The 17,471-nt window shown below is 40.6% G+C and overlaps 1 protein-coding gene across 1 annotated transcript in view; it reads left to right on the top strand.

Annotated features, from left to right (window-relative positions):
• RIC8A (RIC8 guanine nucleotide exchange factor A) overlaps positions 1-17,471 on the top strand; it is a 172,838-nt gene that overhangs the window by 121,688 nt on the left and 33,679 nt on the right. Inside the window, exons 4-6 of the mRNA XM_053690844.1 lie at positions 1,718-1,812; positions 3,114-3,264; positions 9,606-9,701. Coding sequence (XP_053546819.1) covers positions 1,718-1,812; positions 3,114-3,264; positions 9,606-9,701 — 342 coding nt within the window. The remainder of the gene's footprint in view (positions 1-1,717; positions 1,813-3,113; positions 3,265-9,605; positions 9,702-17,471) is intronic.

Below are 17,471 nucleotides of genomic sequence, written 5' to 3'. Positions count from 1 at the left end.
TATAGTAGCGCTCAGGTCCGGTCGGCAGATTAGGGGTTAATAAGTGTAGGCAGGTGGAGGCGACGTTGAGGGGGCAGATTAGGGGTTAATAAATATAATATAGGGGTCGGCGGTGTTAGGGGCAGCAGATTAGGGGTACATAAGGATAACGTAGGTTGCGGCAGATTAGGGGTTAATAATAATATGCAGGGGTCAGCGATAGTGGGGGCGGCAGATTAGGGGTTAATAAGTGTAAGGTTAGGGGTGTTTAGACTCGGGGTACATGTTAGAGTGTTAGGTGCAGACGTAGGAAGTGTTTCCCCATAGGAAACAATGGGGCTGCGTTAGGAGCTGAAGGCTGCTTTTTTGCAGGTGTTAGGTTTTTTTTCAGCTCAAACAGACCCATTATTTCCTATGGGAGAATCGTGCACGAGCACGTTTTTGAGGCTGGCCGCGTCCGTAAGCAACTCTGGTATCGAGAGTTGCATTTGCGGTAAAAATGCTCTACGCTCCTTTTTGGAGCCTAACGCAGCATTTGTTTGAACTCTCGATACCAGAGTTAATTTTATGGTGCGGCCAGAAAAAAGCCTGCGGAGCGTTAACAGCCCTTCTACCGCCAAACTCCAAATCTAGGCCTAAGAATTCTAGAGTCCAGAACTATACTTCAGCAAACTCCTGCAGAAACAAGAAGTTAACTAGGTGTGTTCATTTAATGCCCTTAAAGGGACATGAAACCCACAATTTTTCTTTTATGAGTCAGATAGAGAATACAATTTTAAAAAACTGTCCAATTTACTTCAATTATTTAATTAGCTTCCTTCTCTTGTTATCCTTTTGCTGAAAGGTTTATCTATGAAAGCTCAGGAGCAGCAAAGAACCTAGGTTCTAGCTGCTGATTGGTGGCTGCATATATATATATATATATATATATATATATATATATATATATATATTTATACCGACTGTCAGTAGTGCATTGCTGCTCATTCAACAAAGCATACCAAGAGAACAAAGCAAAATTGGTAAAAAGAGTAAATTAGAAATTTGCATGCTCTATCTGAATCATGAAAGAAAAAAATTGGGTTTCATATCCCTATTATCCAGCTCAGACACAGATATGAATATGTTTATTTGTTTATTTTACACATAAAACAAGTAAATGTTTACCTAAGTGATTGTCAACCAAGGGGTACCCACACAATAAATGTCATGACACATTCTTGGAATCTGAATATATATATATTCTATAATCGTATACGTTCACGCTGTGCCTCTAAAATGTAGGGACATTTACGTACCTTTTATGTAGTTTATTTCGGGCTAATCATCCTCTTGTTGGTTCCTATGTTTTTAAAGAAAAGTAGCGCATTGGGTCTTCTACCTCACAAAGTGATGCAGTCAGTGGCTGTAGCAACATAATACAGTTTATTATGTCCCTTTTAAGAGAACAAATTGGGAATTATAAAAGCAGTTAAAAAGTAAACCAGTGGTTGCAAGGTAAATGGTTAAGAGGCTTCTAGTTTAGGTTTAGAATTTCCCTGAAAAATAAAATAACATTCAAAGGTATTGTTTAGCTAAACTGTGAAATTCTTTGCAATGCTAGTAAAAGAGATGACCCCCCCCCCCCCCCTGTTTTATAGTTTGTGTGCACTATACATTTCAATGAATAGGTTGTTTTCTTGGGCATTTGCTTTTATTTACCTTCAAATATCTCTTTTTATGTTTTGTGTCATTATAGGAAGATGCAGCACTTTATCGCCACCTAGCAGCTATTCTTAGGCACTGCTTGCTCAGGCAAAGTGATGGCGAAGACAGAACAGAGGAATTTCATGGGTGTGTAAAACAAATGTTGTACATGATCCGTTGTCTGTTTTATGCATGTAATAAGTAATAAATGTTTTTCTATAATTAGTATAATTATACTTATACATTTGTGTAATTGTGTAAATTACACAAGGGGATACAATAACAATCAACTTCCTTAATATTAAGAATGTTTCTGTGATACTCCAAAATAAAAAATAAACAAATAAATATATATAAATGTGTGTATGTAGTGCCATCTTGTTATGACTCAAGTTTGTACTCACTGCAGTGCCTGTTTAGCTGCCAGGCGGCAGGATTTCCAAGCTTCCCCAGCTGTATGCTTGTCTCTTTAAGAACAGTTTTATTAGCTGTAAAGAAAACATAACTTGCTTTCTTTAAAATGTTTGTGCGAAATGCTTCATCAGATGTCTGTTCAACGTCCAGAATTTTTAAGGTTTGAAGGATAATTTACACTGTGGGCTCAGATTCCCGTGGGCCAAAGCTTTATTATCCTTGAAAGCTTATCCTGTTGCAAGGCTCGATGAAGCCAGAAGCCAGGGTGTCAGGCAAGAGGTTGTGCTGCCTTGGTCCCAGAATGACACCTCGCCCAGTTCTCAGTCCTCTACAATCCAAACCTATCCATAGTCAATTGCCTCAAACTTTAAAGGAAAGTTGATTGAAACTTTACACAAGAGCATGCTGATACCCAGCCAATTGGTCTTCAATAACACTATTAGCCAGAAAATGCGCCATCCCTGTCAAATGTTGTTTAGATTCTGTGGTCTAACATTATATAGCCAACTGCTCTGTGCCTTCTGCCCCGTGGCCTAGACATTAAAACAATCTTATTCTGGCATCTTCAAGAGCCAGTAAGCGCAACTTATTTGCTGCACTGGTATTAAATGGGCAAGAAGCCCTTTAATTATTTATGGCAGTGTTCCTAATTCCAGCCCTCAAGTACCCTTTACAGGCCAGATTTTTATGATATCTGAACTTGAGCAAGAGTTGGTGCTTGGAGGATTACTGCTATGTTGTGCCAAAAAAAGATGGACATTATTCCATACTGGTGTTCACCAAGCAACTGCCCTTTATGCTGTCTTCCAGCTGTGTATATAAGACAGGGAACGTTGTAAGTAATTCACTTTTAAACTATATGAAAAAGTTGTCCATCCAATCATAGAAACATGTTTTATGGCTGCAGAATTCTGCCGCTGGTATGAATAATACTAAAAAAATGTATTCTTCTACAATACAACCACATGCTAGGAGTATCTGCAGACCAAATGTAGCCAGAGTGTATAATGATTCCCTTTTCTTCTCCTGTGTAGGCACACTGTAAACCTGCTGGTTAACCTTCCCCTGATGTGTCTTGATGTGCTGTTGACTCCCAAAGTAGAGCAAGGTTCTGTTGAATACATGGGCATGAACATGGACACAGTAGAAGTTCTCCTTCAGTTCCTGGACAGGAGACTGGACAGGGTCAGTGAATTCTTATCTGTACGTGCTCACGGTCAACATGAGAGGAAGTGGGTTATTGCTTCAAACCAATAAACAAAGAGGATTCTTTAAACTGGTCAAAATCGCATAACAAAATGAGTTAAAGCAACATGAAAGTGATGCATTACCTTTAATTTAATTAATCATTTCCAGTTTCTATTACCTAGTTTAAGTTAAAGGGACATTCCAGCCAAAATTGGAATCCACATGTATACATTTCCGTTTTGAATATAAGCATTTTTGTAACATACACGTATTAGCAAACAGGCTTATTTTAAAAGCTATAGCTGTTTCAAAGGTGTATTTAAGTATGCATCGTGCACCAGCATTATAAACACAGCACTTCAGGGTGCCTAAGGTGCTTGTACCATCTGGTAATGACTCAATTTGTTAATTGCTGACATGATACAAGCCCCACTGATGCTCTGGCAAGTTGTGGTATTTAAAATGCTGGTGCACTGAGAATATCTCACATGCACATGCAGAGAAAAACTGATGAATTTTACTAGAAGCATTTTTGCCAATACATGTATATTGCAAATATGTTACTATTCAAAAATGTAATTCATCTATGTTCTTTTAAATTTTGACCGGAATGTCCCTTTAAATCAGCCTGTGCTGCTTTATAATAATTATTATAAATTTTCATAGCCAATAGCTGATGCTCCTATTTGTTAATTGTTTTTAGCAAAGACTGACTAGCTATGCTTAAAGTGATGGTAATCTCTCCCCTTTACAAAAACAGATCTGGAATGTAAGTCATGTTTTGGATGGTTTCATTCATCAGTTGTAATAAAGATGGTCTGTAACTTACTTTTTATTATAGATAAAAAATTAAAATACCCCACGCTCTGCTGCCGACTTCAAAGGTCAATTTTTTTGTGAGCTAATGGTTTGTATTGTTGTCCAATCAGCCCTCTAGCTACAACAAAAGTGCCATATGGGGAGAGTGCTGATTGGACCACAATTCAAACAGTTGGTTTACAGAAAAATTGACCTTTAACCTAACGTGAGCGGCGTAGTGCGGTGTATTTGAATTTTAAAGCAAGTTATTGCGTATCTTTATTACAACTAATGAATGAAACTCCATCTAAAATATCACTAACATTCCGGATCTGATTTTAAAAAGGGGAGAGTTTACTATCACTTTAAGTGCAGTTCCACTAGTTATTGTCGATCAGGAAGCATGCTAATGACAAGATACTTAGCTGCAGCTGGAAATGTAATCACCTTTTTGTTTGAACAATTAAGGTTTTTTTTTTTTTTTTTTTTTAAATTAAAGAACTGCAACATGCTGGCCCAGGGCAGCCTATATATATGATATTAAGTAAAATAATTAGTATGACAGAGTAATTATTTATTTTTATGTAATGATAAGGAATGCAAATTCGGTTTATAAACAAATAGTAACTCCACCTCCCTTTTTTGTGTTATCTGAACCAAGATAATGTTTTTTTCATTTTTATGGTTTACTTCCTGCCTGTAGCTTGATTTATTAATCAACATTTTGTTTACTGTTTATAGAACATGCACAAATGTAACTGGTCATTTAAATTCAATTCTGTTGCTTGTTACATATATGTGTTTGCTTGGGAAGACTAAGCTATGTTAATATTGTGTCTAGAAGGAACTGAATGAGAGAAGGAAAATCAGATTATCTTTTTATTGTATACCCTTAGTTTTAAAGATGTACATTCGTGTCGTTCATGAGGATCTGAATTTGGAAATAGGTGGCCTCTAGTGCCGTTCGGATTGATTCTAGTGAAAGATCACCACACTAAGATTTGGATTTGCACAGGTTTTAGTGTGGTGATCTTTCACTAGAATCAATCTGGGCATGAAAAATCATAACGGCATGAGCTACGCCTCCTACTTCCGCATTTGGATGTCGCTGTCCATGGCCATATTCGGCATTTGTTTGTGAAACAAATTTCCGATGTGCGTGTGTACGCATGCGTGGGTGTATGTATATATGTGTGTATGTATACACACACACATACAGTGTATATGTATGTGTGTGTGTGTATGTGTGTATATATATATATATATATATATATATGTATGGATTGCTGGTATTTTGGGACTGGACTGGCCTTGTAAGTCTGGATCAGACTGATACACTTCAGGAAACTTCTTCTCCGTGAAAGAACTATTGAGCTAAAAGACGCTGCTCCCAGGTTGTAAATTGTGGTAAAAATGTGCATTTTGTATTGTGAGAAGCTTGATCTGCCACTTTACTGTCACCTGTCACTCAGAGCTTGGGCGAGCTTTTTTGCACTTCCGGCATTGGAGTTAAGCTGCTTGGAGCCACTTGTGTTCTGTAGGTAAATCACCATAGAACAAGCTATTGAGCTGATTCTCGCTCCTGAAAGAGCACTACTCCTTCTTTATCTTCTTTGTAATATGACCCTGGGGAAGACTCCCAAAGGGTAATGGGGAAACCAGACGTTGGTTCCTTGCCCAATGTGCTTAGAGGAATATGGCTGCACCTCACTGACAAGGCCCACAGGAGGCTGAACGATCGCCTGGGGTTGCCATGGTCTTTGTTCAGAGAGGGTTTGCCTAAGCTTGCTTGTTTAAGCTTGCAACATAGTATGTCTAATTAAAGACCTGCATATATACGCCATCTATAGACATATAAATAGTCCCTTACGAGGCTCATATCAATATTTGTAAACCATGTTCCCATATTTTCTATAGAAAAACTTTTTGGTTCATACCTTTAAATCTTCGTGAGTCATTCGGTACTGGATTTGGACACAGTCTGTTATCATACTCACATGACCATTTAGGTTATGCAGAGTGTTTTTCGTCTTTAAATTTTATGGGATTCAGTAGCACTCAGAGGGTTTCCGATGTCTTCACTGGTACAGGCTTCATCCGGCTTGAATTTGATTCAGAATCTGATCAGATTCAAGCTGGATGAAGCCTATACACATCAAGGTGAAGCGCGCATAGCAGTGTTTGTTGGTGGTGAAAACAGCTGTTCAACGCTGATGATCTCTTTTCCCCTCTTGTTGCCGTTTTGGCTGGCAGATCCATGGAAGGCGTGCTTTATGCACAAAGTGCCTTTTTTCCATATGCTGTTTGTTCCATGGAAGGCGTGCTTTATGCACAAAGTGCCTTTTTTCCATATGCTGTTTGTTCCATGAAAGGCGTGCTGTGTGCACTAAGTACCTTTTCCTGTATGCTGATTGTTCCTGCAAAAGCTACCAGTGAAGACATCGGAAACCCTCTGAGTGCTACTGAAACCCATAAAATTTAAAGACTGAAAACCCTCTGCATAACCTTAAAGGGACTGTCTAGTCCAAAATAAACTTTCATGATTCAGATAGGGCATGTAATTTTAAACAATTTTCCAATTTACTTTTATCACCAATTTTGCTTTGTTCTCTTGGTATTCTTAGTTGAAAGCTTAACCTAGGAGGTTCATATGCTAATTTCTTAGACCTTGAAGGCCACCTCTTTTCAGAATGCATTTTAACAGTTTTTCACCACTAGAGGGTGTTAGTTCATGTTTTTCATATTGATAACACTGTGCTCATGCACGTGAAGTTACCTGGGAGCCAGTACTGATTGGCTAAACTGCAAGTCTGTCAAAAGAACTGAAATAAAGGGGCAGTTTGCAGAGGCTTAGATACAATATAATCACAGAGGTAAAAAGTATATAAATATAACTGTGTTGGTTATGCAAAACTTGGGAATGGGTAATAAAGGGATTATCTATCTTTTAAAACAATAAAAATTCTGGTGTAGACTGTCCCTTTAACGGTTATGTGAGTATGATAACGGACTGTGTCCAAATCCAGTACCGAATGACTCACAAAGATTTAAAGCTTTGTGTCAGGGTGCCAGGAATCACTGAGACGAGAAGTGCAAAAATAATCACACCTTTATTAATAGCAAAAAATAATAAAAAGTCCACATGTCAAATAACAAGCTGGTAGTCAGAAGAGCTGAGTCAGGAGCCAAAGCGAATAGTCAGACGAGCTGGAATCAGGAACAAGGAAAACAGCAGAGTCGGGAACAAGCCAGGGATCAGGAACCAGGAAGGACGTCAGGCAGCCAGGTAATACACAGGAGCTCTCACAAACAGGTCTGAGACAACGCATACTGAACAGAGGCCCTTTAAATTATAAATTATGACATCACAATTCTGAGACTGCATCCTGTCTCACACGGATAATGTATACCAGTCTGGCCATAAAAGGAAGTGCAGGAAATGAGCAGCATCCCCCACAATGCACCATAGTCAGGAAGAGAGGTGAGTAAAATGGCTGCCAGCAGCACATGGCAAAAAAACCCTGACACTATGAACCAAAAGGTTTTTCTATAGAAAATATCGGAACATGGATTACAAATATTGATATGAGCCTCGTAAGGGACTAATTATATATCTATGGATGGCGTATATATGCAGGTCTTTAATTAGACATACTATGTTGCAAGCTTAAACAAACACAGAGTTACTATGGGTGTGGAACATAATTGACTACAGCACTTTTCATTTGGAGAATTCACATCAGCTCCTATGGGGCATATGGGGAAATTGATTTTGTTGGACATTTTATTCTAATATCTGGCTGTTGTATTCTGTACTGCTGTTTTGATCCTGCTGAAATGATTTTAATAGTAGTAAATACATATATATATATATATATATGTGTGTGTGTGTGTGTATTTAAGATAAATTATGCTTACCTGATAATTTCCTTTCCATCTGTATGAGGAGAGTCCACAGCTTTATTCCTGGGAATACAGAACCTGGCCACCAGGAGGAGGCAAAGACACCCCAGCCAAAGGCTTAAATACCTCCCCCACTCCCCTCATCCCTAAGTCATTCTGCTGAGGGAACAAGGAACTATAGGAGAAATATCAGGGTATAAATGGTGCCAGAAGAATAAAAAATTTAGGTCCACCCAACGGAGAAAACGGACAGGGGGCATGGACTCTCCTCATACAGATGGAAAGGAAATTATCAGGTAAGCATCATTTATGTTTTCCATCTTAATATAAGGAGAGTCAACAGCTTCATTCCTTACTTGTGGGAAACATATACCCAAGCTCTAGAGGACACTTAATGAAAACGGAAGGGTAAAAAGAGGCGGACCCTATTCTGAGGGCACCACAGCCTGCAAAACCTTTCTCCCAAAAGCTACTTCAGCCGAAGCAAATACGTCAAATTTGTAAAACTTTGAAAAAGTAAGTAAGGAGGACCAGGTAGCCGCCCTACAAATCTTCTCCATAGAGGCCTCATTCTTGAAGGCCCAAGAAGAAGCCACAGCTCTAGTCGAATGAGCCGTAATTCTCAGAGGAGGCTTATTTCCAACTGTTTCATATGCTAAGCGGATAATGCTCCTCAACCAAAAAGATAGGGAAGTGGCAGAAGCCTTTTGCCCTCTGCACTTCCCAGAATAGACAACAAACAATGTTGAAGTCGGTCTAAAATCCTTCGTAGGCTGAAGATAGAATACCGTAGCCTCCTCACAATAAAAACAGGTATTAGATCTGGGTAAAGAGGGAGTATCCTCTAATGCATCAGAGTCCTCCATAGCTTGCGCTTTTAAAATGGACTATAGAAAGAGTAAATGGCACCTTTATAACCCCAATGACCGGGGCACTCACCACCTCCTATGACCCAGGCCCCCCAGAGAAACCGCTTCTTCTCCTGTAAACCGCACGGTCAGGAAAGAGGAAGTTAATGAGGCCAGTCACATGGAGTGCCATGCAGGAAGAAAAGCGCACCAAACTGACAGGCTGCACAGTTTATCCAAAAAAAAGTAAAACCTTAATGTTCCCACATCTGTCAGAGCCTCATCTCACATGTCGCAGCATAAAAACATAATAAAGCAAATCATGTATAAAATCCCCCTGTTCAATAATCCCGTTCCGGAGATATTAACCTTTTATTCCATACAGATAAAGGAGTCACACTGTGACCCTGTCTTCTTACGTTATCATATGATATAGAATGAAACGATCTTACGTGAACTCTCCTCATATTAAGATGGAAATATGTGTGTGTATATTAATATATATATATTTATGTGTGTGTGTGTGTATATATAGATAGATAGAGATATATACAGTATATATATATATATATATATATATATATATATATATATATATATAGTATATAGATATAGATATAGAGAAAGAGAGAGAGAGACATGGAGAATAATTCTATAATGAGAGAGAGAGAGAGATACATGGAGAATAATTCTATAATTAGTAGAATTTTATATACAGTATATATTAAAAAAATTGTGTAAAATGTATATTCTTATCATCTTTCATGACTTCTCCTTTTCTCACTGCAGGGCCACAAATTACGTGAGACGTTGACACCAGTCCTTAACCTTCTTACTGAAAGCTCACGTGTCCACCGTGAGACTCGAAAGTTCTTGCGTGCAAAGGTGATATATAATATTACTCTTTATGGTGACACCATCTCTGCTATTTCAAATGCCATTTAATACTTAGCCCACAGATCAAGGAAACTCAAAACTAAGCTCAACATTGTGGAATAAAATAGTTTAATACTGCCCAGATTGTTTTATTCTCCACCTAATTAACAATTTATAAATTTATAAATTTTACTTTTGTAGAACTTTGAGAAACAGCAAAAGCTAAATGTATATTTCTTTCATAAGGTGGTAAAAGTCCACGAGCCATAACATATGGGATTAAACTCCACTCCACCATGAAGCAGGCAAAAAGACCCAACATTAAGAGCTTTAATTAATTCCACTTCATTCCCCTGTCTAAATTTTTGCCTTCTCAGGAGGAGGTGAAAATGGAAAGGGGTGCTGTGAGGCCCATTATCCCCCTCCAAGGACCGAGAAGAGGGCAGAGGGGTGTTTTGGAGTACCACAGGCAGTGAGAGTAATTCTGTTGAGGGAGTTTTTCACCAGTCTTTCCACAGGGTCGCTGGGACTGGTCCTGTAGCCTCTTCCTGTTGGCTTGCCTGAGTATCCTCACATACAGGATCTACAATTAGTATACCTAATTTAGATTGGCTCTTCTACTGGATGTAGAAGGTATGCAGCTGGGTAAGCTCGGTACAATGAGTGATGATTGGGTAAGTACATAACACTGTTTTCTTCTGTTATGTGTGATCAGTCCACGGGTCATCATTACTTCTGGGATATAACTCCTCCCCAACAGGAAATGCAAGAGGATTCACCCAGCAGAGCTGCATATAGCTCCTCCCCTCTACGTCAGTCCCAGTCATTCTCTTGCACCCAACGACTAGATAGGATGTGTGAGAGGACTATGGTGATTATACTTAGTTTTTATGACTTCAATCAAAAGTTTGTTATTTTAAAATAGCACCGGAGCGTGTTATTACTTCTCTGGCAGAGTTTGAGGAAGAATCTGACAGAGATTTTTACTATGATTTTAACCGGAGTCGTTAAGATCATATTGCTGTTCTCGACCATCTGAGGGAGGTAAAGGCTTCAGATCAGGGGACAGCGGGCAGAGGAATCTGCATTGAGGTATGTGGCAGTTTTTATTTTCTGAATGGAATTGATGAGAAAAATCCTGCCATACCGTTAAAATGACATGTATGTATACACTTCAGTATTCTGGGGATGGTATTTCACCGGAACTACTCTGTTAAGGGTCACTAATCCTTTTAATAACTATTCTCATGTTAAACGTTTTTGCTGGAATGTAGAATCGTTTACATTGCTGAGGTACTGTGTGAATAAATATTTGGGCATTATTTTCCACTTGGCAGTTTTTTGCTTTAATTGTGACAGTTTCGTTTTCTCTTCACTGCTGTGTGGGAGAGGGAGGGGCCGTTTTTGGCGCTCTTTGCTACGCATCAAAAAATTCCAGTCAGTTACTTTTATATTTCCTACATGATCCGGTTCATCTCTGACAGATCTCAGGGGTCCTCAAGCTTCTTTGAAGGGAGGTAAATTCTCTCAGCAGAGCTGTGAGAATTCTTATAGTGACTGTGAATAAAAACGTTGTTTTGTATTCTTATGTACAAATTTAATTAGTGTTGTTTTACTAATGGGAACAAACCTTTGCTAAAAGTTGTGTTGTTTTAAAGTTTGATGCTATAACTGTTTTTTCAGTTCATTATTTCAACTGTCATTTAATCGTTAGTACCTCTTTGAGGCACAGTACGTTTTTCTGCTAAAAAAGATTATAACCAAGTTGTAAGTTTTTTTGCTAGTGTGTTAAACATGTCTGACTCAGAGGAAGATATCTGTGTCATTTGTTCCAATGCCAAGGTGGAGCCCAATAGAAATTTATGTACTAACTGTATTGATGCTACTTTAAATAAAAGTCAATCTGTACAATGTGAACAAATTTCACCAAACAGCGAGGGGAGAGTTATGCCGACTAACTCGCCTCACGCGGCAGTACCTGCATCTCCCGCCCGGGAGGTGCGTGATATTTTGGCGCCTAGTACATCTGGGCGGCCATTACAGATAACATTACAAGATATGGCTACTGTTATGACTGAAGTTTTGTCTAAATTACCAGAACTAAGAGGCAAGCGTGATCACTCTGGGGTGAGAACAGAGTGCGCTGACAATGCTAGGGCCATGTCTGATACTGCGTCACAGCTCGCAGAGCATGAGGACGGAGAGCTTCATTCTGTGGGTGACGGTTCTGATCCAAACAGATTGGACTCAGATATTTCAAATTTTAAATTTAAATTGGAGAACCTCCGTGTACTACTAGGGGAGGTCTTAGCAGCTCTCAACGATTGTAACACCGTTGCAATACCAGAGAAACTGTGTAGGTTGGATAAATACTTTGCGGTACCGGCGAGTACTGACGTTTTTCCTATACCTAAGAGACTAACTGAAATTGTTACTAAGGAGTGGGATAGACCCGGTGTGCCGTTCTCACCCCCTCCAATATTTAGAAAGATGTTTCCAATAGACGCCACCACTCGGGACTTATGGCAAACGGTCCCCAAGGTGGAGGGAGCAGTTTCTACTTTAGCTAAGCGTACCACTATCCCGGTGGAGGATAGCTGTGCTTTCTCAGATCCAATGGATAAAAAATTAGAGGGTTACCTTAAGAAAATGTTTGTTCAACAAGGTTTTATATTACAACCCCTTGCATGTATCGCGCCGATTACGGCTGCGGCAGCATTTTGGATTGAGTCGCTTGAAGAGAACCTTAGTTCCTCTACGCTAGACGACATTACGGACAGGCTTAGAGTCCTTAAACTAGCTAATTCTTTCATTTCGGAGGCCGTAGTACATTTAACCAAACTTACGGCTAAGAACTCAGGATTCGCCATACAGGCACGCAGGGCGCTGTGGCTAAAATCCTGGTCAGCGGATGTTACTTCTAAGTCCAAATTACTTAATATACCTTTCAAGGGGCAGTCCTTATTCGGGCCCGGTTTGAAAGAAATTATCGCTGACATTACAGGAGGTAAGGGCCACGCCCTACCTCAAGACAAGGCCAAAGCTAAGGCTAGACAGTCTAATTTTCGTCCCTTTCGGAATTTCAAAACAGGAGCAGCATCAACCTCCACTGCACCAAAACAGGAAGGAGCTGTTGCCCGTTACAGGCAAGGCTGGAAGCCTAACCAGTCCTGGAACAAGAGCAAGCAGGCCAGGAAACCTGCTGCTGCCCCAAAGACAGCATGAACCGAGAGCCCCCGATCCGGGACCGGATCTAGTGGGGGGCAGACTCTCTCTCTTCGCCCAGGCCTGGGCAAGAGATGTTCAGGATCCCTGGGCACTAGAGATCATATCTCAGGGATACCCTCTAGACTTCAAATTATCTCCCCCAAGAGGGAGATTTCATCTGTCAAGGTTGTCAACAAACCAGATAAAGAAAGAAGCGTTTCTACGCTGCGTACAAGATCTGTTAACAATGGGAGTGATCCATCCGGTTCCGCGGTCGGAACAAGGACAAGGGTTCTACTCAAACCTGTTCGTGGTTCCCAAAAAAGAGGGAACTTTCAGGCCAATCTTAGATTTAAAGATTCTAAACAAATTCCTAAGAGTTCCATCGTTCAAAATGGAAACTATTCGGACAATTCTACCCATGATCCAAGAGGGTCAGTACATGACCACAGTGGATTTAAAGGATGCTTACCTTCACATACCGATCCACAAGGATCATCACCGGTATCTAAGGTTTGCCTTCTTAGACAGGCACTACCAGTTTGTAGCTCTTCCATTCGGATTGGCTACGGCTCCAAGAATCTTCACAAAGGTTCTGGGTGCCCTTCTGGCGGTACTAAGGCCGCGAGGGATTTCGGTAGCTCCATACCTAGACGACATTCTAATACAAGCTTCAAGCTTTCAAACTGCCAAGTCTCATACAGAGTTAGTTCTGGCATTTCTAAGGTCGCATGGATGGAAAGTGAACGAAAAGAAGAGTTCTCTTTTTCCTCTCACAAGAGTTCCATTCTTGGGGACTCTTATAGATTCTGTAGAAATGAAGATTTACCTGACAGAAGACAGGTTAACAAAGCTTCAAAATGCATGCCGTGCCCTTCATTCCATTCAACACCCGTCAGTAGCTCAATGTATGGAGGTGATCGGCTTAATGGTAGCGGCAATGGACATAGTACCTTTTGCACGCCTACACCTCAGACCTCTGCAATTATGCATGCTAAGTCAGTGGAATGGGGATTACTCAGATTTGTCCCCTACTCTGAATCTGAATCAAGAGACCAGAAATTCTCTTCTATGGTGGCTTCATCGGCCACACCTGTCCAGGGGGATGCCATTCAGCAGGCCAGACTGGACAATTGTAACAACAGACGCCAGCCTACTAGGTTGGGGCGCTGTCTGGAATTCTCTGAAGGCTCAGGGACTATGGAATCAGGAGGAGAGTCTCCTTCCAATAAACATTCTGGAATTGAGAGCAGTTCTCAATGCCCTTCTGGCTTGGCCCCAATTAACAACTCGGGGGTTCATCAGGTTTCAGTCGGACAACATCACGACTGTAGCTTACATCAACCATCAGGGAGGGACAAGAAGCTCCCTAGCAATGGTGGAAGTATCAAAGATAATTCGCTGGGCAGAGTCACACTCTTGCCACCTGTCAGCAATCCACATCCCGGGAGTGGAGAACTGGGAGGCGGATTTCTTGAGTCGCCAGACTTTTCATCCGGGGGAGTGGGAACTTCATCCGGAGGTCTTTGCCCAAATACTTCGACGTTGGGGCAAACCAGAGATAGATCTCATGGCGTCTCGCCAGAACGCCAAACTTCCTCGCTACGGGTCCAGATCCAGGGATCCGGGAGCGGTTCTGATAGATGCTTTGACAGCACCTTGGAAATTCGGGATGGCTTATGTGTTTCCACCCTTCCCGCTGCTTCCTCGATTGATTGCCAAAATCAAACAGGAAAGAGCATCAGTGATTCTAATAGCGCCTGCATGGCCACGCAGGACTTGGTATGCAGATCTAGTGGACATGTCATCCTGTCCGCCTTGGTCTCTACCTCTAAGACAGGACCTTCTGATACAGGGTCCATTCAAACATCAAAATCTAACTTCTCTGAAGCTGACTGCTTGGAAATTGAACGCTTGATTTTATCAAAACGTGGTTTTTCTGAGTCGGTTATTGATACCCTGATACAGGCTAGGAAGCCTGTTACCAGAAAGATTTACCATAAAATATGGCGTAAATACCTATACTGGTGCGAATCCAAACGTTACTCCTGGAGTAAGGTTAGGATCCCTAGGATATTGTCTTTTCTACAAGAAGGGTTAGAAAAGGGTTTATCAGCTAGTTCATTAAAGGGACAGATTTCAGCTCTGTCCATCTTGTTACACAGGCGTCTGTCAGAAAATCCAGACGTCCAGGCCTTTTGTCAGGCTTTAGCTAGGATCAAGCCTGTGTTTAAAGCTGTTGCTCCACCATGGAGTTTAAACTTAGTTCTTAACGTTTTACAGGGTGTTCCGTTTGAACCCCTTCATTCCATTGATATAAAATTGTTATCTTGGAAAGTTCTGTTTTTAATGGCTATTTCCTCGGCTCGAAGAGTCTCTGAGTTATCAGCCTTACATTGTGATTCTCCTTATCTGATTTTTCACTCAGACAAGGTAGTTCTGCGTACTAAACCTGGGTTCTTACCTAAGGTAGTCACTAACAAGAATATCAATCAAGAGATTGTTGTTCCATCCTTGTGTCCAAATCCTTCTTCAAAGAAGGAACGTCTTCTACACAATCTGGATGTAGTTCGTGCCCTCAAGTTCTACTTGCAGGCAACTAAAGATTTTCGCCAAACTTCTTCCCTGTTTGTCGTTTATTCTGGACAGAGGAGAGGTCAAAAAGCTTCTGCTACCTCTCTCTCTTGTTGGCTTCGTAGCATAATACGTTTAGCCTATGAGACTGCTGGACAGCAGCCTCCTGAAAGAATTACAGCTCACTCCACTAGAGCTGTGGCTTCCACTTGGGCCTTTAAGAATGAGGCCTCTGTTGAACAGATTTGCAAGGCTGCAACTTCGTCTTCGCTTCATACTTTTTCCAAATTTTACAAATTTGACACTTTTGCTTCTTCGGAGGCTATTTTTGGGAGAAAGGTTCTTCAGGCAGTGGTTCCTTCTGTATAATGAGCCTGCCTATCCCTCCCGTCATCCGTGTACTTTTGCTTTGGTATTGGTATCCCAGAAGTAATGATGACCCGTGGACTGATCACACATAACAGAAGAAAACATAATTTATGCTTACCTGATAAATTCCTTTCTTCTGTTGTGTGATCAGTCCACGGCCCGCCCTGTTTTTGAGGCAGGTAAATATCTTTTAAATTATACTCCAGTCACCACTTCACCCTTGGTTACTCCTTTCTCGTTGATTCTTGGTCGAATGACTGGGACTGACGTAGAGGGGAGGAGCTATATGCAGCTCTGCTGGGTGAATCCTCTTGCATTTCCTGTTGGGGAGGAGTTATATCCCAGAAGTAATGATGACCCGTGGACTGATCACACAACAGAAGAAAGGAATTTATCAGGTAAGCATAAATTATGTTTTTTTGTACATCAGGGCCAGGGGACACATACTTTTTATATCTAACTTGTATCTGGTATGCTGGGATTGGTGGTCTGTGGATAACTAGGGGTTAATGTCACAGCTTTTGCCCAAAAGTTAATGTCTTGGTGCATGGAGAGTAAGGACTAATACATTGTAACATCTTATATAGTATAAATAGTGCTTCAGGGGCTTACTATTTTTATGTCACAGAACTACAGGGTGCAGAGTTGTCATTTTTACTTTTAGGGATTTAGTGAGCTTTAAGTTTATTATGCTCCTACTGGGGTAGTTAATATCCTAAGTGGACGCTGCTTTACTGTAATAGCAGAACAACTTTCAAGACCACTCACAGTTCAGTTTGTTTAGCTCGTTTTCCTTGCTTGTCATGCCTGCTTCCTGCTGGCGCATAAGAGCAGCAATGGCCATTATAGTGTGCACAACTCAGTTCCTGAAGCTCCTGCGGGTTCAACAAAGCAGTGGTGGCCATAATTGCGTGTGTTCCAGTCATTGAGGGGGTAAAGTACCCACTCATCAAGAGCTTTGTGGGGCAATTGCTGTCACATTTACTTTACTCTGATAGCGTGATAGCTCTTCATATTCTCACTACCTAACAGCTTAACTTGAGCAGTGTTTAACTGCAACATAACAGTTCTACCTTGTGTATAAGTGGTTATATTCTAACTTATCTCAGTGCTCTGATTATACATAAAATATATCATGCTATGCAGATAATCTATAACTGTTACTGTTTGTACTGGTTTTTTTCACTGTTTGGGCTTTTATTTGCAAAATATGGAGCAGGTTAGAACTGTACCTTCCCCCAATAATACTGATGAACTTTTAGAGGGGAGATCTGTAGATTTTTTACAGTCTCAAATCAAGTGTCTGCTTTGCTAACTTGTTTTTGTTTGTCCATTTGCACAGCTATGTAAAAATTGTGTCGGCAGTATTGCCAACTCTAAACTGGTGGATCACCCTGTACAGTTACAAGGTCAATGTTCCTTTGAGAACTTCGCAAGGAGGTAAAATCGATCTTACCCTTGAATTTACATATTATCTGCGTTCTACTATGGTAGGCGTGCTGAGGACTACACCTCCATCAAGTAAGTGAAAACGTATCTTGTCTTAGAGCAATGTATCTGCAGTTACAGATTAGTCTACTGGGACGTTAAATAAGAAAAAGCTTGTACAGCTTTCTACTGTTTCTGGTT

The sequence above is a fragment of the Bombina bombina genome, chromosome 8, assembly GCF_027579735.1.
Source record: "Bombina bombina isolate aBomBom1 chromosome 8, aBomBom1.pri, whole genome shotgun sequence".
Taxonomy (NCBI): Eukaryota; Metazoa; Chordata; class Amphibia; order Anura; family Bombinatoridae; genus Bombina; species Bombina bombina.
This window is presented reverse-complemented; position numbering and strand designations above follow the sequence as displayed.